Raw genomic sequence first — 22,958 nt, 5'->3', positions numbered from 1 at the left:
TTATTATTTGTTGATATGTTTCTTATCTCTCTTGCATCATGTGACTCTCTTGTACTTTCAGATAGTTTTATAAAAACAGAAAATTGCCTTTGTGAAAAACCAGTAGCCTTATGCATATTTTCTTTCAAAAGTTGCAAAATCCATTACTGAATTTAGAGTATTTAAAAAAAAATGTATTGCGGGGCACCTGGGTGGCTCAGTCCTTAAGCGTCTGCCTTTGGCTAAGGTCATGATCCCAGGATCCTGGGATGTAGCCCCGCATGGGGCTCCCTGCTCAGCGGGAAGCCTGCTTCTCCCTCTCCCACTCCCCCTGCTCGTGTTCCTGCTCTCGCTATCTCTCTCTCTCTGTCAAATAAATAAATAAAATCTTTAAAAAAAATGTATTGCAAGTAACCATGTGGATGATTCTTAGTAAGGAAGAATTAACTTATATTTTAAAATTGCTGTTATTTAGGGGCGCCTGGGTGGCTCAGTCGTTAAGCATCTGCCTTCAGCTCAGGTCATGATCCCAGGATCCTGGGATCAAGCCCCACATCAGGCTCCCTGCTCCCTGCCTGCTTCTCCCTCTCCCACTCCCCCTGCTTGTGTTCCTTCTCTCGCTGTGTCTCTCTCTGTCAAATAAATAAATAAAATCTTTAAAAAAATAAATAAATAAAATAAAATAAAATTGCCATTATTTGAAGAGCATTTACATCCTGAAAGCAATGAAAATAGGCGTTTCTATCACTACAATCTTTAACTTGTTCACTAATTGAAGATACTGTCATTTAATTCATATCATACCAGTTTATAATTACATCTTCCCATGGGGTAAAAGAGTGTTTCCCTACCTATTAAATTGCCAGTGTTTTATACCAGTGTGTATATGTGTGCATGTGCGCACTCACATGCAAAGAGACAAACAGAAAGTAAATGGACTAAGAGACATTGGTAAGTATTTACACCAAAGGCCAATGGTTTAGCTGACATGGCAGCAAGAATTTATGATGGGGGGTTTACATAATGCATCTGGCCAACAGAAGAGTCAGGAGACTATTACATAGAGATAGACTGATCAAACAAATAAATATATTGAGGTTATTTGGAGTCATGTTCTTCACTGCCTGAAAAGGGAGTTACAAATTTGAAAAGGGGGAAAGCTAAAATAAAGCCTATGGTGTTTGTTTGGAATTAAATATATCAGTGTGAATTTATGGTTCTAGATAGACAGATAGATATAGAAGTAAAAGTGTGTGTGTGTGTTAAGATACACCCGTGTGTATACACCTACATATATTTCCTGGCTCTGTGTCCTGGGAGGATCTAGGAGCAATAACACCCCAGTAGCATGGAGCACACCAAGTGTCCAGATCTTGGCTTCTAAATATCAGGAACCAGGCATCTCAAAGAAATAGGTGAATCCAGGCTGGGACAGAAAGTACAAGATAAGTCTGGAATGTCAGATATGCTCTCAGAATGGTGGGAGTGTTTCAGAAGCTAGCTCGAGAGGTTCCCCCTAGCCAGCTCTGAGGCAATCAGACTATCAGACCAATAATGATAATGGCACATGATACCTCACCGAATAAAAGAGAAATCCATGAGCCCACAGTGCTATAAATAAATGAATGAATACATTAGGCAGGGAGAAGGGAAAGCTTTTCCTTAGAGAATGCTAACTTATAAATGTAGAAGGAATAGTTCAATTAGAAATCACCATTTGGCAATCATTTAAGTAATAATTCAGGCAAGGAAAAAAAATGGATGCTAAAACTAGTAAATGAAATTTAGATGAGAAATAAATATTTACACAGGCTCCAAGTCTCTTCCCACAAAACACTTACCAATTGTAAAGGGGAAAACAGTAATTTCATACCGAAGAAACCTGGCAAATAGCACCTTACTCAAATGATCAGAGTGCATATCACCGGTGGCATAGCATACTGATGTCACCAACCACCTTGTAAGATACAATGACAATAACACAGCATCACTGCTATGATAGACAAAAATGAAGAGCCTAAATCCAATCAGAAGGAAACATCAGACACACCAACTCAGGAACATTCTAGAAAATCACAGGCCTGTACTCTTGTAGAGTCGAGGTCATGAAGGTCTAAGTAGGACTTATTCTGGTCTGACAGAGATTCAGATAACATTACTACTAAATGCAAAGCATGTTGCAGGACTGGAGCCTTTTGCTAGAAAAGACATTGAGATAGTTAGTGAAAGGTGAATGGAGTCTCTGGGTGAAGGGATTTTTCAACTTCTATATAAATATGAAAATACTTCAAAACACAAGACAAAATGAATGAATTAAAAAACACAAAAAAGCATGGTGGGAATCTGTGGTTATGTGCACTAGAAAGGACATATGCTGGCGGGCATGGGAGGACAGTATGTGTGTTCATACACCCAGAAAGACACATTTTCTTTTGGTGGGCTATTGTGATGAGTAATGAACAGTAATATTGCTGGTTTGGTTCACCTACCAAGTGGAGAGTATCATTTGGGGGAACACTAATGGAAAAATACTATGTTAAAATCTTAATTATTATCCCTTGATTTCTTAAAGGACTCTCATTCGTGAAAACATAAGTAATAACTGTCCTTGAGTAACAAGTGAGTTACATGTCAAACCCACTTGCCACTGTGATTTTAGCAGGAATAGAAAATATTGCTAATATTCAGGTAATAATTTATTTTTAAATTAAGTTATATTTAAATTTGGTCATATTTTGAAAGCATAATTTATTTCCAATTAAATTTAAAATACCTAATTGAAGACCAAAAAAATCCATAAAACAGCTCACTGGAGGCATAAAGTAAGGTAGCAAATCCCAAGAAGATTTGTGATAATAAAACCATGGACAAATAATTAAGTCACAAGAAGAATGCATTGGTTCTCTTACTAATTAGCAGTGTGGGGAAGAGCCACTCATGATTTTACAACTCTTACGAAGTTGAAAACTTTTCCTTCTAATATCATGAATTCAATTTGGAAAGCATTTTCTCTGAAACAAAGGTCACGTAGTCACAAAGGGCCATTAGGAATGTAATTGCTAATGATAAACAATATGGAAATGTTCACAACGTGGAAAAAAAATACAAAAGAATTTCACCAACACCAAGTCACAGACTGAAAGTAAAACTGCATGTCCTCAATATTTTATGGAAGCAAGTATGGAAAAATAAACCAGATTTAAAAACACATTCCTAATAAAATAAAATAAAATAAAATAAAATAAATAAAAAACACATTCCTAGAGAAAAGTTAGCCACAGAAATGGAAACTCTTCAAAAAGGCAAATGTCAAACGTCTATATTCTTGCCTAGAAATACATATACCTGTATTAAAAAACAAAAGCCTTTTGGAGTTACTGAAAAACAATAAACTTGATATTTAACTGCTTAGATATAACTGAACTGCCTTTGAAATGTGTTTTAACAACTTCAATCATGGGCAGCTATTGGTTACTTGGGGAAGAATCATAAATTCAAGATGATTCCATTGGCCTCTTTTAGTCAGGCTTGCACACAAATTCAGTGACAACTCATTTCAGCTTTCTACGGGCACAGGAAAGGCCACGAATTCCATAGTCAAAAAAATGCATTATGAATGAAGTTAAAGTGAACAGTGAACAGTGAATTAGAATCAGAAAAATATTGCCTTTTCTCTAACTGGAGGCTGCATGTACTCTAGAGACAGGGCAATATTCAGCAAGAGCATCTAGAGAAACAGAGCTAGAATGTCAGCTTCATAAAATCTTAGGGATGATAGCATCAGCCTACTCCTTCTGTCTATTTTCAGAGGATGAAATGAGGTCTGCAGTCACAAGGTCAGAGTAGCCTGTGGCATAACTTAAACGGACACCCTGAGAGCAGATATAACACATTAGGATGAAGACATTCACAGACACCCTACAGTGGGGAAAAATTCCAAGGAGGTGGCAGGCAATGAGATTACTTTTCCAGGTGGAGCTCCCAGGAAGGTACAGAGAGGGTTCATGCTAACTATAGAAATGAAGAAAAAACCTGGAGTGTGGGTAAGGGTACAAAGGACAGCCGCGTTAATGGAATGGTGAACCTGGATCTGACATGCCCAGAAAAAAAACAAAAAGGAAACTTGATAAGCTATGTATTTACTATCATTTTCTAAAAGGAAACATAGCAATTCATCAAGAAATACATAATGAATGCCTTCTCAGACCTGCAGAGGAGCACCGAGCAGCATAAGTGACCACGTCCCCGCAAGGGGCTTTGGCAGAAGATCCGTAAACAGTCTTCATATAAACATTTCTGAAATTAGTCCATACTAATATTTGAAGGTATTATATTAAGCTCCAATAGTTTGAAGGTTGTTCTAATGGGTAAAAAGCGTTACAGATTCATTGTTTCTCTTTCTCATTTTTTTAACTGAGGTATAATTTACATAGAGCAAAATGTATGAGTTTTAAGTGTATGGTTTGATGAGTTTTTTTGTTTGTTTGTTTTTTTGGTTTTTTTGTTTTGTTTTGTTTTTTTAAGATTTTATTTATTTATTTGACAGAGAGATAGAGAGAGAGAACAAGCAGGCAGAGAGGCAGGCAGAGGGAGAGGGAGAAGCAGGCTCCCCGGCGAGCAGGGAGCCCGATGCGGGGCTCGATCCCAGGACCCTGGGATCATGACCTGAGCCGAAGGCAGCCGCTTAACCAACTGAGCCACCCAGGCGCCCCGGTTTGATGAGTTTTGATAAATGTAAACATCAGTGTACCCACAATCCATTAAAAATAGAACATATCCATCCCTGTCACTCCAGAGAGGTTCTTCAGGCCTCCTCACACCCCTCCCCCAAAGCATCTATCACTATAGCAGAGCTTTGCCCTTAGAACCTTGTAGAAATGAAATCATGACCATGTGCAGTCTTTTGTCTCTGGCTGTTCATACTCAACATGATGACAGAGAATTCACCCAGGTTGTGCATGTGTTAGTAGTCCCTCTTTTTTACTGCTGAGCACTATTCCCATTGTATGAACAGACCACAATTTGTTCATCCACTTATCTCTTGATGATCATCTGGGTTCTTTCTAGGTTTTGGCTATAATGAATTAAGCCACAATGAATATTTTGGTTTGTGATGTTCTAACTCAAACATAGAGTCTTGAAATGACCGATACTTTTCCTTAGACAAATGGTTTTAAAAAAGGAAATAGGCAACAGTATCTTTTTTTAAAATTTTATTTTATTATGTTAATCACCATACAATTACATCATTAGTTTTTGATGTAGTGTTCCATGATTCATTGTTTGTGTATAACACCCAGTGCTCCATTCACTACCTGCCCTCTTTAATACCCATCACCAGGCTAACCCATCCCCCTACCCCCTCCCCTCTAGAACCCTCAGTTTGTTTCTCAGAGTCCATAGTCTCTCATGGTTCATCTCCCCCTCCGATTCCCCCCCTTCATTTTTGCCTTCCTACTATCTTCTTTTTTTTTTTTTAACATATAATGTATTATTTGTTTCAGAGGCACAGGCCTGTGATTCAACAGTCTTACACAATTCACAGCACTCACCATAGCCCATACCCTCCCCAATGTCTATCACCCAGCCACCTCATCCCTCCCACCCCCCACCACTCCAGCAACCCTAGTTTGTTTCCTGAGATTAAGAATTCCTCATATCAGTGAGATCATGAGATACATGTCTTTCTCTGATTGACTTATTTCACTTAGCATAATATCCTCTAGTTCTATCCACGTCATTGCAAATGGCAAGATTTCGGTTTTTGATGGCTGCATAATATTCCATTGTGTGTGTGTGTGTATGTGTGTGTGTACCGCATCTTCTTTATCCATTCATCTGTTGATGGACATCTTGGCTCTTTCCATAGTTTGGCTATTGTGGACATTGCTGCTATAAACACTGGGGTGCACATACGCCCTCGGATCACTACATTTGTATCTTTGGGGTAAATACCCAGTAGTGCAATTGCTGGGTCATAGGGTAGCTTTATTTTCAACTTTTTGAGGAATCTCCATACTGTTTTCCAGAGTGGCTGCACCAGCTTGCATTCCCACCAACAGTGTAGGAGGATTCCCTTTTCTCCGCATCCCCGCCAACATCTGTCATTTCCTGACTTGTTAATTTTAGCCATTCTGACTGGTGTGAGGAGGTATCTCATTGAGGTTTTGATTTGGATTTCCCTGATGCCGAGCGATGTTGAACACTTTTTCATGTGTCGCATCAGTATCTTTTTATGAAACACGATCTTATGCCAAACTGCTAAAAGAGATGCTGGGCTTCCAGATGCTGTGGCAGTGACCTGCAGTGCACCTGCTCAGACTCTCCTCCACCCCCCCTTAAGAATACAGTCTTCCCTTCTCTTCCTCAAGCATCAGTTTTGTCAACAAAACTTTTGACAGCTCTTCAATTGTGTTCACTGTGCAATTAAACTCTCCAAATGCTTGGAGCACAGGGATGTTTTGTGACTGTTTTCTGAGTCAGAGTTTTGTTTTTTGTTTTAAACTGCATTTATGTATCATTTGAAATACACAAAATATGATGTATAAATGAATGTTATGAAGCTTCATTATAAAATGAACCCCTGTGAACTGGTCCCCAAAGTAGGAACCAGAATGCCACCCTGCATCTTTGTTTTCTGAGACTTCTTTGGAAAGACAGTTGTCCCTCAGGTATGTAGGTAGCATCTCTAGCCTTTAATTTAGAGGATATAAAAGCACAACCAAGGAGAAAGAGCTAGACCCTTTCTGAGAATGGGCAAGGGTTTAACCTCTTGGGATAGAATAACAGTGCTCCTTCATGATATGGATGACACTGGAGTCTATAAGCAGTATGCGTTTGAGGCCCAAATCCATAAAAGATTTTGGATAATGTCTGCAAATGACTTTATATATAGGGTCATTACATTTATGTATGTGTCTTAAAAACATAGAGTGTTAACTTTTTAAATGTAAGCGCTTAGTGCCACAGTATTTGCAAATGAGTTTGGCATGTGTTAACTTTTAATACAGTAGGAATCTTAAAAATTGCAGTGTTTGAGACCTTACTCAAATTTTAAGAAACCTTATGTGTCAGGCTAAAGGAGGAAACATGGTCATTAGTGTAGGCTATTCTCACAGATCCACTCCAGAATCTAAAATGCATACTTATTTTTCTAAACATTACATGGGGAAAGGAAAATTTGCTAATTCTACATTTTCTCAAAAGTAAGACTTACTGCACCATAACATACTTTCAAAGTAGTTATGTATCTGTTAGTTCATTCACTAAAAAGTTAGTTTTTTCGGGAAATACACTAGAAGTTCTTAAAAATAATTGTACTTTTGTAATAGTCCTTCTTTACATTAAAATGCTATTCCTTTCTCTTTCAGTTACATTATGCTCATTTTTACATGTCATTTTTCAGAAATTTTAAAACTGCTAATGCATAATGATCAACCATAAACAATTTTCACTCTTCATTTTCTCAGACTCACTTTCCACTGATTTTTCTCCAATTTCCTGAGATAGTCTGAATATCTTATATAGTTATAATTTCATGCCTGTATCTTTTCATTACATCTATCTGATTTCCAAATATTCATAACTGCCCACACTTCACCACACTACTGTCCAAATATATTAACTGCTTCTTCCCTTTCATTTTCTGGCCTCATGTTTTTATTTAGTCAACCAAACCTATATAATGTCTATTGGATTTCTCAAATATTTATTACTTTCTTAGGTTGGCATAATCTTGGTAGGCATTAAACATCTTGCCTATCCCATACCTGTACTCCCTTGAGAAACAGTTATTGACAGAGAATGATCATGAGGGTTTATCCATCTGTACAAGTCATTAGGGATTGCATCTGGAAAGCGGATTTTCATTTAACACCAAGGAAGTGTTTACTCACAGTAGATGAGTTTCACGAAGCAGGAGGTGGTTGAAGCGCACAGGCCTGGCTTCTGACTGCCCTGGTTTAAATCTTACCTCAAAGGTGTACTGGCTGGAAAGCTTTACACTTGACTAGCTGAGTAACCTTGAACAAGTTCTGTACTTCTCTGTGTCTCGGCATCTTTGTTGGTAAAATAGAGGTCATGCAGGTGCCTACTGCAGAGAGCAGTCATAAGGAATTAATGGAGATAACGCACTTAGCAAGGTTCCTGGAACAGGGCAAGCGCATAATAAGCATCGGCTAGTTTTGTTATTATCATTATTTTTATTGAGCTTTGGCATGAACTACTGCCAATGGCTAGCAAATATTATTCTCTGAAATCTTTTAAAGCATCAGAGCTTCTCATATGACTGGGCTATTTTAGGGCTAGTCAAGAGGCAAGGGGATAAACTGCCACAGTGCCTTCCAGTTCCGAGATTCCATGAGAAGTGAGGGAGATTGTCTGCCCATGTCTTATTAGAATCTTCCACCAGGTGGCACCAGTCACTCCACAGGCCCATCGCTGAACATTTCAGAAAGGGTAACAGGTGAATCCAGACTTGTGCTCACTTATATATATTAAGGACATTTTCTGTCTTAAGTGTCCAGTGAGCAAACTTCCTGTCCTTCCCCCAACAACCTTTTAGTTACAGGAAGTAAAAATTTTTTTCTAGGACAAACTTAGCATATGTCAATCTGGTCATTCAGGGGAGTCTATTACTAATGTGTTTCTCTTTTGTACAAGTAAGTATAATGGGTGGGGGGAAAAGCCTCAGAAAATGCATAAAAATTTCAGTTAAAAAAGCAGTATGCCTTATTCATTCACTACTAGTTATTTCTGAGCAAATTGACTATTTGGGGGAAGGGTGTGAAATAAAACAGAATATTTGCAAAGAAATTAAATGCCTTCTGGAACTAAGTTAATAGTAGATGTTAATGATGCACATACTTTAAAGGAGAGTGAAGCAGATGGAAATTCATTCTGCCTTTCCACCATACTAAAACCTAACCCCAAACCAGAGATGCCATTTATAAAGTGGAAAGGATCTTGTCACCCACACATATGAAAACTCCCTTTCAGTGTGGAGGTTAATTATATCCCATAATAAAATATCATGTGAGTAAAAGCATTCATTTGCCAGGACCTATAGATCTAGTTCTCAGAAGAACCACACAGATACATTTGTAAAAGGGGCTGGGGGCCATTTATTCACGTTTCCAGTTCAAGGTTTTCCAGGAAGTCCCACTAAAGCTATTACTGAGCTGACCTCTCATAACCTAGATTCATCTGGGCAGGGGCTGGACCATCACCCAGAATGTTTCCAATGAGAACACATATGCACACCAAGCCCAGGTAAGAGACTCAGGAGCACAACAGCTCTCTCCAGAGAAACCACTCTGTGTCTCTTCACCTGGCTGGGGTGTTGGAGGCTCACAGGACTGGGTCTCACTTGTGCCTTCTGAATTCTTTCTCTGGGGACCTTTCTCTTCACTGGAGCATCATACATCTATTATACTGGTGCCCCATTCCAAACTGAGTGGGGATAAGTCTGATCCTAACAGCCTGTTATGCACATTCTAACTGATAAGCAATGTGGGGAAAAATACTTTGAAGAACTGAGAAAGAAAAGTTATAGGCTTTAAAGTATTTTTGTAAATAAAAATTCTTCAGAGCTCTTTCCTCTTTAATATTGACCAACGTTGACTGATTCTAGCACTTGACATTTTGATGAAATGACATATGGAGGAAACTAAAATTCCACATCAGAATTTGAAGAGAGGCCTTTGACATTATTATAGTATCAATATCCAAAACAATACTTTTCCTGAACAAATTCCCAAATATGACAACTGAAGGCACAAAGCCAGGGTACAAAGCAAGTACTTCTAGAAACATAAGGGTGACTGGTTCTTCCAGAACTACTCAGAAAGCAGATCTAGTGTACAAAGCTTCTGGACTGAGCAAAAGAGAAATCCAAACTGCTGTTTTGTGTTTCATAAAAATCAGAGACAGTCACTACCTCAAAAACTAATGATGTAATGTATGGTGATTAACATAACATAATAAAATTTAAAAACAAAAATCAGAGACAGGAATTCTACTACAACAAGCACATCTGGCTAATGTATCAGTAACCTACAGTTCTCATGAGTCACCCTTTTGTTTCCATGCATACCTCCAACAGAACAGACCTGTGAATAAAAATGTGAAGTCCTAGACTTTGGTGAAATATTCTGTTCCCCACTAGGAGGTCATGCTTGTGATTTTCTCCTGAAAGCCTCCTTCTGGTGCACTAAGAAAGACACAGAAGCTTTAGAAAAGCCATTCTGGCAAGAATTCACTGGCCTTCCAGGCCTGTTCTGCTAACACAGAGGCCCCTTTGCTTGTCCAGGGTAAGTGGCTGTTTATAGTCTGGATCTCTCACGATATAGATGGAGACAGCAGGTGCAAGCAGGGAGATGCGTGTGCCTGTAAGTTTAGAATGCCTGCCTTGAGGCTGTCAGCAATTCTTCCCTAATCCCTTCCTGCTCATGGTCTTCTGTTTCCTCCACATACTCTTCTCTCGCTTTGCTTTATCTGGAGGAAGACGTAAGGAGCAAGGTATGACACTGAGTGCTTCCTGGAAGCCACGTGTTCAGTCTCAGCCAAAAAAAAAAAAAAAAAAAGGAACATCTGAAATATGTCCCTTGGCTTCTGAGACTGATTTTTTCTAGGATTTAGGCAAAAAAGTATGTTGCAGTTTGGCATCCATCACATCTATCTTATTTCATATAGAAATAAACGTGATTTGCTGATGAGCTACTACAAATTCCATTGCTCTTTTGAAAGAAAAAGGAAAACAAACCACAAGTCCAATTTAATTCTGATTCAGTAGTTTATATATTTTGTACTCAGAATTTTATATTCCCTTCATATCCTCTCACCTTTCCTATGTCACTTTTTTAAGAGGGTTCACATCACTACGCTTCTAGAAAGCATTGTCCTCCAGATCCAAAGGGAACAGGGATGAGCTGTGGAAGGATGTGCTTCCAGCGGTTTGTCCCACATGGCAGAGGATTTATAAAATTCATCCCAACTCACTCAGCTTATATCCCTGGTTACCAGTAATGGCTTGAGCAACAGCTGTCTGGGCAAGGAGCATCCTCTGTGGTGACAGAATGGGCAGGAGTCAAATCACTACTTTGCCCCCAAAGGACTAATTGTTCCAAAGGACCAATTACACTGCAAAGGTACCCTTGGCTCCCATTAATACCTCCTGGGTCTAGAATAAAGGCTGCTATATTCCTCTGACTTACAAGATGTCCATGTAGTCTCACCAATGTGAGGGTCCCACAAAGGATTTAGCTGAGATCCAGAAACTTTTCAGGCACCTCTACACAGGAGGGACTCTGTCGAGCTCTACATTCAGCAGAAAAATGTAAACCCACTTTGTCACTCAGGAAAAAGTGATTTCAATTACAAAAGAAAAACCTTTGTACCGTAGTATCTTCGTAAAATACCAATTTTAAGTTTTATGGCTTATTACCCAGTGATGTCAGTATCCCAGAATTTCCAGATCACGTCATTATTCTTTCCTGTACATTTAGAAGTCTTACTCATGCACAGCAATTCCTGTCTTGACGTCGCTTTGCCCAGGTACTAGGAAGTTTCAGCTACATAATAATTTCCTCCATATACTTTAAACGTTTTGTAATGCTATGCCTACCCATTTTTTTTTTTTTAAGGTTTTATTTATTTGACAGAGAGAAAGACAGCAAGAGCTGGAACACAAGCAGGGGGAGTGGGAGAGGGAGCCTGATGTGGGGCTCGATCCCAGGACTCTGGGATCATGACCTGAGCCGAAGGCAGACGCTTAACGACTGAGCCACCCAGGCGCCCCTATGCCTACCCATTTTAACTTCTGCATCTTTCCTGTCATCTTTAATATCACAGGGATAGGAGAAGACAAGCGTCAGCCCCTTTGGATCTGAAAGTTCTCTGGAAGTCCACATTAAAACGAATTTCAGCATTTGTTTAGGCTTTGTAGAGTGTGTGACAAGAACTCATTGCAACAGGGTCGGCGTTATAACATCCTGACAATTACCATACTCATGTATGTACCGTATGAGTACATACCAAATGCTTGTTCCAGAACTGAACCTCCTCGGGGAACACACGGCCTAGCCTGCCTGAAAAGGAATTTGCCCAGCTGTGAGGAGTGGCAACATACGCCCTCCACACTTTGCTCTGAGCCTGTTGACAGAGCAAGAGGAATACCATGGACCCCGCCCCTTACTCACAGGGACAACTGTGACATCAGCATGACTCAGCCATGCATGGAATGCTCAAAAACAGTCTTCCTGCTAATGCCAAAGAGTCTTTGTGCATGCACATACCCAGCATTGGCCATTTGGAATTTGGCTATTCCCCGTTCTAAGGCCATCTGTCTAAATAAAGAGAGAGTGTACAATCTTGTTTGTGGCATTGATAAAGCTGCCACAGCAACCCCAGGCCCAGGCTGCACCTGTTCCTAGCCAACCGGCAGAGCACAGAGCGTTGGCACAGGGCAGCACGGGAGGCTCGGTGAGGCAGGGAACGACGAGGCAAGCCGTAAGAAACAAAGAGATTCTAGAATACTAGGCCCACAGAATGAGATCTCCTCATTTTGAAAATATAAAATCTAACCAAAGAAAGCATTATAAATTCAATTCCGTTTAACTCAGTAGATGACTATATGCGTGGTTCCATATTAAATGTGGCACACAAAAATTTCGGTGGCCGAAAAACCTAGTGTTTCCTACATATTTGCCAAGTGTTCATACAGCATAGCATGTAAGTTTCCACCTTCGACTCTGAGAGGCTAAGTTGCCTATTAACATTACCTGAGAATTTTGGTAATAAACATTGAAGAGATTTTAAAAATTCTTCTATCAAGAAGTACTGAAGATGAAGGATGATTTATTGGCCCCATAACTGCCTTACAGAATTGTGTTTCACTGTGGAAACTGACACTAGACTGTAAACTTCAATTATTCCTGAGAACATCACTTTTTCTACCCAAGCTAATTTTGTCTCATCCAACAGAATCTCTCTCTGTGTTCTGCGGGAACAAATGGTCCTACACAAACAATAAAGGATTCTGCCATGAAGGAAATTAAAAGTCAAGTTTGAAAGGAAGTGTCCTCATAATTGTCCAGTTTGGTTGTTTGCAGAATGGGTCCCAGAATACCATGGACACCTCTCAGTTCCCAGGGGACTTTAGAAGAAGATCTGAGCAAGGGGAACCCCAGCCCCATTCCCACACACAGCAAAGGTTCATCACAAAAAGAAAACCCACTGGTCACTGGCATATGAGTACATACCAAATGCTTTTACCTTCCTACAGAGTTCTCAGCCAAATGTAATTCTTTGGATATACTACCTTCTTGCACAATTTAAAAATGACCAACTTTTTTTTTTTTTTTCAAAAGCACAAGACATACACACAGACACGCAATTCTTTGATCAGACTAAACCAAGGATCAGAGCGTTTCTGAGTTTAAAACAACCATGCTGTCCATATGTGTCCTAAACTCATGCTATTACAGTTGACACTTGAACACTGTGGGGTTAGGAGTGCTGACCTTTGTGCAGTTGAAAATCTGCCTATAAATTTTAACTCCCCCAAAACTGAACCGCAGTTAAAAATTTGCCTATAACTTTTTTTTTTGCCTGTAACTTCTGACACCACAAAAACTTAACTGTAGTTGAAAATTTGCCTGTAGCTTTGACTCCCCTAAGATTTCATGACAGCCTACTGTTGACCAGAAAAGTCTTACTGAAAACATAATCAATTAGCATATACTTTGTATATGTATCATACACTGTATTCTTACAATAAAGTAAGCTAAGAAAAGAAACATAAGAAAAACATAAAGAAAAAATAGATTTACAGGACTGTACTGTAAATTTACAGGATGGTACTGTAAAAACATTAAAAAGAAAAAACAGATTTACAGGACTGTACTGTATTTATCAAAAAAAAAAAAAAGTCCATGTATAAATAAATGGACCCACACAGTTCAAACCCATATTGTTCCAGGGTTAACTATACATATTTCCTTTATTGGAAAAGATTTAAAAAGAAAGGTAAGGAATGAGAAGAAACAAATATTTACACGCTCTAGTAGACAGCTGTTATTTCTGGGAAGACCATGGAAAAATATGCACCTTCACAAGACCTTGGAACAAAGCAAAGGTAGAATGTGGTTTGGAGAAGGTAAAAACATTCAACTCAGAAAATGCTCAGTTTTATGGCATATAAGGGATTTGGTCTTATGGAATTATGAATTAAAGAAGAGAGATTATAAATTGAGATTAAAGTGAAAGAAGTCTGACACAAAAGGCCACACACTGTGTGAATCCACTGATAAGAAATATCCAAAATAGGCAAACCCACAGAGATAGAAAGTAGACGAGTGTTAACTCAGGGTCAGGGGGAGGGAAGGAGGGGAGACAATAAGGTCTCTTTGTGAGGTGATAAAAATATTCTGGAATTAGGGGCGCCTGGGTGGCTCAGTCAATTAAGCGTCTGCCTTTGGCTCGGGTCATGATCCCAGGATCCAGGGATGGAGCCCACGTGGGGCTCCCTGCTCAGTGGGGAGCCTGCTTCTCCCTCTCCCTCTGCCTCTCGCTCACTCTGCTTGGGCTCTCTCTCTCTCTCAAATAAATAAATAAAATCTTTAAAAAAAAATATTCTGGAATCAGAGAGTGGTAATATTTGCACAACTCTGGAAATGTACTAAAAAACACTGCACTGTGTGTTATACACAAACAATGAATCATGGAACGCTACATCAAAAAATAATGATGTAATGTACAGTGATTAACATAACATAATAAAAAAAATCTTTAAAAAAAACCACTGCATTATATACTTTAAAATGGTGAATTTTGTAGGTAAATCCAGGCCCTTGAAAACAAGGTCCTTGAAAAAACCAGTGAGGAAAGAATTGAATAAAAGACAAAAGAATGACAGAATAGGTTGAACAGGACTCTTATTCACAGGATGGGTTTTGGTTTTGGTGGGTTGTTTCTTTTTCTTTTTTCTTTTTTGAACTCTTTGAACAGAGGATCCATATCTGATTATTCTTTTTATTCCCTCTACAGAATTAAGCACAATATTATGTAATAAGTGTGCTTAAAGGAACTGTTAATTGGTCATTGATTAAATGATGATGGACAACATCAGGAGCTGTCTCTGCAATGATTTAGAGATGACAAAACTATCCATTCTGTTTCTTTACTATCACTACCATTTCATACAGAAACACTGTCCTTCTGATTTGATGTTATGATATAGCATAGCCACGTACAATTTGGTCTTGGTCATAGTGATGTTTCTCTCATTTTCTAGAACTGTTATCTTTACAAATCACCTGTGCTTATATGTTTTCAGATTAATGTTCTGGCTTTTATTTTCCAATTAAATGAAAAATACTTGATATTCCTAAGACACACCTAGTCAATTATTTTTCTATTTATACTAAGATCACTGTAAAGGCATTAAAAAGACTAGTTGGAAAGCTGACTAAAACAAACGCAGGTTTCGCCAAAGAGAGAATGTGTTTCTATAATGCACATGAACCACAATTAAGAAAAGTGAGTGGTGACATTGTAGAAAGAGATGTTTTTTACCTGTGATAAATAAATCATGCCAGTTTGTAATATCATCATGAGGCTATGTCTTTAAGAATGCACAGAAAAGGGGCGCCTGGGTGGCTCAGTCGTTAAGCGTCTGCCTTCGGCTCAGGTCATGATCCCAGGGTCCTGGGATCGAGCCCCGCATCGGGCTCCCTGCTCCGCGGGAAGCCTGCTTCTCCCTCCCACTCCCCCTGCTTGTGTTCCCTCTCTCGCTGTGTCTCTCTCTGTCAAATAAATAAAATCTTTAAAAAAAAAAAAAGAATGCACAGAAAAGTTCACCCATATCCTGATGTTACAGAGAGACATGCTATGAACCCATTTTACAGATAGAAAATAAACAGGTTAAAAGAGGCTAAAGAACAGAGCTTTCCCTTCTAGTGCCTTCTTCATACAATGTGGATACAGTGAGCAAATGCTGTGGAGCACGTGGAAAACGCAAAGTCCCTGGAGAAGGGTCTGCGTATAATGGGCACTCAAGCAAAACTGCATATGAATATCATTATATTACTACTACTAGAGGCCTGAAACCTGAAACTAGAAAAGGAAAATATGAGGCTGTCGAGAAAAACCATGGCTGGAAATCACACCCTTTGCCTTGCACATACCTCCAGCAATGTACCCGCCTCCACCAGCTTTATAGAGAACGTGGCTCGCGAAGGGGGCTGCACAGATGATCAGAAAGCTCGCAGTCACCACGGCGACGACCCCCAGAAGCATCAGGACTGCCCAGAAACCACGGTAAACTGGAGACCCCACGGGGAAAAGGAGAAAAGAAAACCACATTTAGATTGTGAACCCCACTTAGATTGTACCACACAGTCAGTTTCTTTCCTCTTTATTGTTCTGATTTCAGTCACGGCACAGCTAGGCAGAGTCCCAAGCCATGGGTCCTGAATGACAATCCAAAGGAAACCTTACTAGATAATTTTGTACTTAGTGATGTCAACCTTCAACTAACTCACGCTTGTTATTTGCACCACACACATGCTCAGTACACTCTCGGAGCTCATTTTCCTGACCATGTTTTCCATTTTAGAAGTGGGGATGTTCTAGTTTTGGAAAGCGTTCCCTTGAGTAAGTACCTAGTTGGGTCACAGCTAGGTGTTTCATACCAAACATACAAAGAAATGAAAAGGCATTCACATTTACAAACATTGCTTCTTACTACCACTGTCATCCCCTAGAAGCTAATAATCACCCCAATCCCCTAACAAAAAAGTACACTTCTATTTAGATTGCGACTCTATTGGAAAATTGTCTTCAGGTAAGAAAAATGGCAAACAAAACCAAAATTAAAGGTTTGTATAGACTGAGATTTTAAATCAGATATATTTAAGGCATACTACTTTCTACCAATATTTTTCTTAGAATGACTCAAAATGAGAAGTTAGAGTAGTCTCTTATGCATGGACCAGCATGGCTGAATTAATGGATGCAGCTGGTGATAAATGGATTGTGGATTTGGTGATACATAGTAATCAAATAAAGAGGAATTCTAATGATCATTTTTGAGCGGGATAATTAGTGATCTATTAAACAAATTCATCATTTCCCAAGGGCTAAAACACTAACATAAGTTCCTTTTGGTATAAATGAAGGAAAGCCCCATAAAACACATTAGTCAAATTACATTTTTTAATGAAAACATAGAATTTTATATAAGAAAGCAAAAAAAAATGATTTTTTTCCACAAGCCCACCTGGCAAAGAAAAAACTGTGTCCATCAGCTGGAATCTTAGAGCAAGGAGTATAGGAAGGTGGAAATTTGTGAGGAGGAGGCATTGCATTTAAATTGGAAATGAAGGCTAGAAAATGTGTGGACACATGTGAAAGACAGGAGTAAAAGGCCGGCTTGTACCCCACATCCCATGCTGTTCGCCTGACAGTGGTTTCCAGGTTTGGGGTGTTAGGAATATTCTGTGGCTGCATTCAGGCTCCACAGGGAGCCAAGCAGTGGAGAAGTACTGACCATCTTTGAGTGTGGGAAGAGTAGCAAACAGTGAGCCAAACACATGCCATCCAGGTCATACAAGAATTTGCTGGAGAATTGGCAAGCTTCACATTTTACATTTTCATTCACACACACACACAAAGATTTCCTTCACATTGGTGAGCCTCACATTTTACACTTGCATTCCCTTCATTTACTTGTCTATCATGTGGTAGGTTCTGTGGCAAGTACTAGGGGTGAAAACATGATTAAGAGGCAATCCACAGAAAAAGGAGCCCATTCTGTGGCTCCCCTGACTTCAACTAAAATGTGGACACGCTTGGCAAACAACTATCTGAGGAGTCTGAAAAGTAAATAGCAAGTGGATTAAGGAGAGAAGTCAAACCCCAAGGAAAGATAAAACTGGCTACAAAGAGTTTTCTGAGTTTTTCCTTTTTTTCTCCTCCTGGATTTGGCCTGAAGGCAAGCCAAATTGGGAATTTTATAAAAGGTACAAACAGCAAAACAAAAAAACAACAAAAACCAAAACAAAAAACCCGGAGTTAAGATCATCATTCTGGATAGATCAGCAGGAAAAGTTGTCCCTCTAAGCCAGAGTCTAGGCAAAGTCCCCATGCTGAATTTTCTCTTTTTATTCTCCCAGTCCTGCCTCGAGGCCTCAAAAGTAGATCTGCACTGCTACCCCAGGGGAGGCATGGACACCTAAGATCCCAAAAGACGATTCAACCTTTTGGCTATTTGAAGCAGAAAAATGGGGTGCCTGGGTGGTTCAATGGATTGAGTGACCGACTCTTGGTTTTGGCTCAGGTCCTGGGATGGAGCCCCACATCGAGCCCCCCTGCATTAGGCTCTGTGCTCAGCAGGGAAACTGCTTGAAGATTCTCTTCCTCTGCCTCCCCCCCACCCACGTTCTCTCTCTCTCTCTCTCTCTCTCAAATAAAAAAATAAATCTTTAAAAAAAAAAAAATAGAAGCAGAAAAAGGGACACCCAGTTTGCAAAGAGTGAAGGAACCACTGCTCTGGGGGTTTTCCTCTTCTTTCACTGCTTTGTACTGTGGTACAATTGCATGAAACTGGGCCATGGCCCAGGAGGCCCACGCTGAAAAACTAATCTTTCCAGCCAGAAAAACTGGAAAAGTGGGCCCTGGAAGCCTGAGGATGTGGAAGAAATCCCACAGATGAGCGGGAACCAGAGAAGAGAATCTCTAATTCTGTGTTTGAAACTACACAAGTGATGAGCTCACCCCCCAAGTTGTACATGCACAGAAAATGCCCAAAGAAGTACAACAAAGGCTTTGAGAACTAAATTACAGTATAAATATCACCCAAGTACCAGAGCAAGCCCTGAGTGATATACATGCCCCAGCAGACCCAAACAGCATCTCAAAGGCTTTGAAAACTGAACTGACCTTGAAGGACAAATCATGCAGGTGGATTGCTTGTTCAAAGAACAAATCAATATTCTCCACAGAAGTTTCACAGTGTGCAAGGTCTAACGACGTAATATTCAAAATGTCCAGGCTATAATCCAAAATTACGTGATATACTAACAACCATGAAAATCTGACCAATTCTCAAAGGAATGAGCAATCAGCAGTTGCCAAGACGGTTCAAATGTGTGAATTATCACACAGACTTTAAAGCAGATACTAGAACCATTTTCTATGAACTAAGGTGAACACTCTTGAAATGAAAGACAGAAATTCTTGAAAGAGAAATAGAGTCTATAAAAAAAAGAACTAAATTGCAGTGAAAAATATAACATCTGAAACTTAAAATCCATGAAATGAGCTCAATAGCAGAATGGAGATGAGAAAGAGCAAGTGAACTTGAGGAGAGGGCAGTAGAAATTATCCAATCTGGGGCACCTGGGTAGCTCCAGTCAGTTAAGCATCTGCCTTTAGCTCAGGTCATGTTCCCAGGGTCCTGGGATCGAGTCCTGCATCAGGCTCCCTGCTCCGCGGGAGGCCTGCTTCTCCCTCTCCCACTCCCCCTGCTTGTGTTCCCTCTCTCGCTGTGTCTCTCTCTGTCAAATAAGTAAATCTTAAAAAAAAAAAAAAAAAAAAAAATTATCCAATCTGAACAGAAAGAAAAGAAATTGAAATAAAAAATGACTAGAGTCAGGGGTGCCTGGGTGGCTCAGTCGGTTAAGCGTCTGCCTTTGGCTTAGGTCATGATCCTAGGGTCCTGGGATTGAGTCCCGCATCGGGCTCCCTGCTCAGTGGGGAGTCTGCTTCTCCCTCGCCTCTGCCTCTCCCTTTGCTTATGCACTCTCTCTCTCTTTCTTTCACTCACTCTCTCTCTCAAATAAATAACTAAAATGTTTTAAAAAATGGCTAGAGTCTCAGAGACTTGAGAGAAAACATCAAAAGATGTCACAATTGTGTCACTGGAGTCCCTAAGGCAGAGGCAGACCATATTGGTGCCGAATGAACATTCATAGAAATAATGCCTGAAAAATTCCCAGATTTGGTGAAAGATAAATTTATAGATACAAGAAACTCGACAAACTCCAAAGAACAAAAACTGGAGAAAAAAAAAATCAGCCTAGACACATAATAATAAAATTACTGAAAACCTTAGATAAAGTTTTGAAAGCAGTCACAGGCAGGTAAGGGGGAAAACATATTGAATACAGGGGAACAACAATCCCAAGGACCACATTTTCTCATCAGATATGATGGAGGCCAGGAGAGAGTAGAACAACATCTTTAAGGCAATGAAAGAAAAGAACTATCAATCTCAAATTCTTCTTCTAGTGAAAATATCTCTGAGGAATAAAGACGGGAAAAAAAGCCATTTCTCAAGGAGGAAGACAGAATTTATCAAAGCTCTATAAAGACATAGGAAAAGGAATTTCTTTAGGTTGAAAGAAATGACACCAGGGTTCACTTGAAACTTGAGGAATAAAGGAAGAGAAACAGAAAAGGTGAATATCTGCATAAATATTACCTAGTATTTTTCTCATCCTAATTTCTTTAAAATATTCTTGACTGTTGAAATACAAAAATATATTGTCAGCACAATACGGTATAGACATGAAGGTTTTAGAATCAGAGTAACCTCAGTTATTTACCACTTACATGTGATGTTACCTTGGACCAGTTACTTAAGCTTCCCGAACATCTATCTCTTCTGTAAAATACAGATGTTTGTATCCATCCTTTAGAGTTATTGGAAGAATTATTAATAATGTATGTGAAGTGTGTGACATAAAATAAGAAATCAATGAATGGCATTTATTTTGTGGTTGCTTTTATTTACATTATTATTTAAATTGCATGAACACTACACAGCAGGTGGTACTGTGTTCAGTAATAGGAAAGTGAATTACTTCCCTCAGAGAGCCTTGCATGCTGCTTTTATGTACCATTGACGTTTGGAAATCCCTTTAGATTCCTGCACACAGTGCAGTAGAGAAGTTGTGTTTGACATACTGTCTTCCATGGGAAGTTTCCTTGTCCACTAACCTCTAAGAAAGTGTTGGCCATGTTTTAGAACATGCGACTCTACTCCTAAATACCCAAAATACAAACAAATGGGCTCAGACACCTAACACAAAGACAGCTCTAACACGGTGACCTCTGATCCATGTCTTATGACCTATGTTTTGTAAAGATGAGTTGGGCTAATCATTGTGATCCCTGGAGAACTGGAAAACTGGAAGCATGAGGTGATTGGTAGCAAGGTTGAAGTTAAAAAGAAGCACTGGTTGCTGGGTCCAGAAGAGCCATACGCAGACAAGAGGGCAGGCATTATGAAGTGGGCCACAGAGAGGACAGAAACAGTAGGACACGCCTCTCCACAGAGAAAAGCAGACGGATTGAAAGAAGGAGAGAAAGCACCTGGTGAGGGAGAGAGAGAAAGAGAGAAAACAGAAATGTGGATGGATGCTCCTCAGAGCTGCTGTTGTTCCTGACAGCTGCCAGTTCCTGTCCTGTCCTTTGCTCTAACAAAATAGCCTGACTTTCGATTCTGAGTCCCTGGAAAAGGTAAGAGCAACAGATCTGCATTTAAGGGAAGGGGGAACCTCGCTGCCTGAGTTGTGACCATACAGAAATTGCTTCCAAGAGAGACTCCTTATTGCGGGTACTGTGTGCTTTATTTTTCTGCTTGTGCTTCAGCATTCAAAAGTGCATAGCTTCAAGCCTATTTCAAAATTTTGTGGAAATTCCTGTTCCTTAGCTAATTATATTACCTAGTTTGCATATGTGGCACACTTTGATTCCAGAATTAAAATGTTCACTCGTAATTCAGAATCGTCCTGTGAAATTGGGTAGAGTTCTTTCACTGTCTGAAGTAAAACTGAGGCAATCAGAGAATCTTCAACATAAAGTTAATGAAGAATATGTGTTTTGAGAGTCAAACATGATACTGGGGTCCTTCCACGAATTGTGTGTCTCTGACAGACCATAGTTTTCTAAGATGGAAAACAATACCCTTCACATAAGCTTATAGAAAGAATTAAGAAAATACAAGGAAAGTAGCTGCATACAGTAATTACTCACATATATTTGCTATTACTATTATTAATTTGTACTCACTCTGTAATAAAATGTCCTTGTCAACAATGTAGTTAACACATAAAAGATATCTATTAATCTCACGGATCTAGGATGGGGACGAGTTTCAGTTCTAATATATCTACACCTTTGAAATTTTGGCAGGGAGGATGTTTGTGTTTGGTTAGTGGTTTGTACTGTTTAAGACCCCTAGATCGTGAATGTATCTCAGAGAACACTTCATTCATTTTCTTGTTCCTTATAGGAGCCGTAAAAACTGTGAAGTTTTGTCTTTGAAACCTTTGGACTGTGCCAAGTGAAAACATCTCTAAAAATCCATTTGTACCACTAAGTACAATTCAGTTAACTTAAACAATATTGGATTTCTATTAATTCCTTCTAGAACAGGAAGCAAGATTTACAATGTAAATAGATTTACGTGTAATCTATATCATCACAATTTGGATTAATTAAAAGAAAGCATCATCTGAATCTGTGAAAGGCCAGAATTAACGACTACTTTCAAAGCAATGAAGTTCTGTTGATTCTAAATAAATTGGTGAATTGACCTAACAAAGTGCTCCTTGCTCGGGTGTTGTAATGAGGATGAGTAGTAATTACTCTAACAACCAATGTTATAGAAATGCTTCTTCTAGAGTATCCAGTTTATTTTCCTAAATAGATTAAGCTTTTACCCTTACAGTATTTCTTTCACTACCAACTTACAGTATTTCTTTCACTACCAACTAACTTCATCCTTGTAGATCTAGATTAAAAATCATCAGCCCAGGGTATCCTGAAATGTCCTCTCAGTACATTCCGTATATGTCACTTCACATTTTTATAATATTTTCACTAATATACAGTATTTTTCTAGTTTTCATTTGAGGACTATCCTTTTGCTTTTTCATGAAGCAAAGAAACGTCAAGTCATTAGAGGTTGTCTA

The 22,958-nt window shown here is 39.3% G+C and overlaps 1 protein-coding gene across 1 annotated transcript in view; it reads right to left on the bottom strand.

Annotated features, from left to right (window-relative positions):
• The window catches only part of TMEM182 (transmembrane protein 182), a 92,452-nt gene that overhangs the window by 2,933 nt on the left and 66,561 nt on the right, over positions 1–22,958 (bottom strand). The window contains exon 4 of the mRNA XM_032420046.1: positions 16,164–16,301. Within this exon, the coding sequence (XP_032275937.1) occupies positions 16,164–16,301 (138 nt within the window). The remainder of the gene's footprint in view (positions 1–16,163; positions 16,302–22,958) is intronic.

This window comes from Phoca vitulina, unplaced genomic scaffold (assembly GCF_004348235.1).
Source record: "Phoca vitulina isolate PV1807 unplaced genomic scaffold, GSC_HSeal_1.0 scaffold22, whole genome shotgun sequence".
NCBI classification, from domain to species: domain Eukaryota; kingdom Metazoa; phylum Chordata; class Mammalia; order Carnivora; family Phocidae; genus Phoca; species Phoca vitulina.
This window is presented reverse-complemented; position numbering and strand designations above follow the sequence as displayed.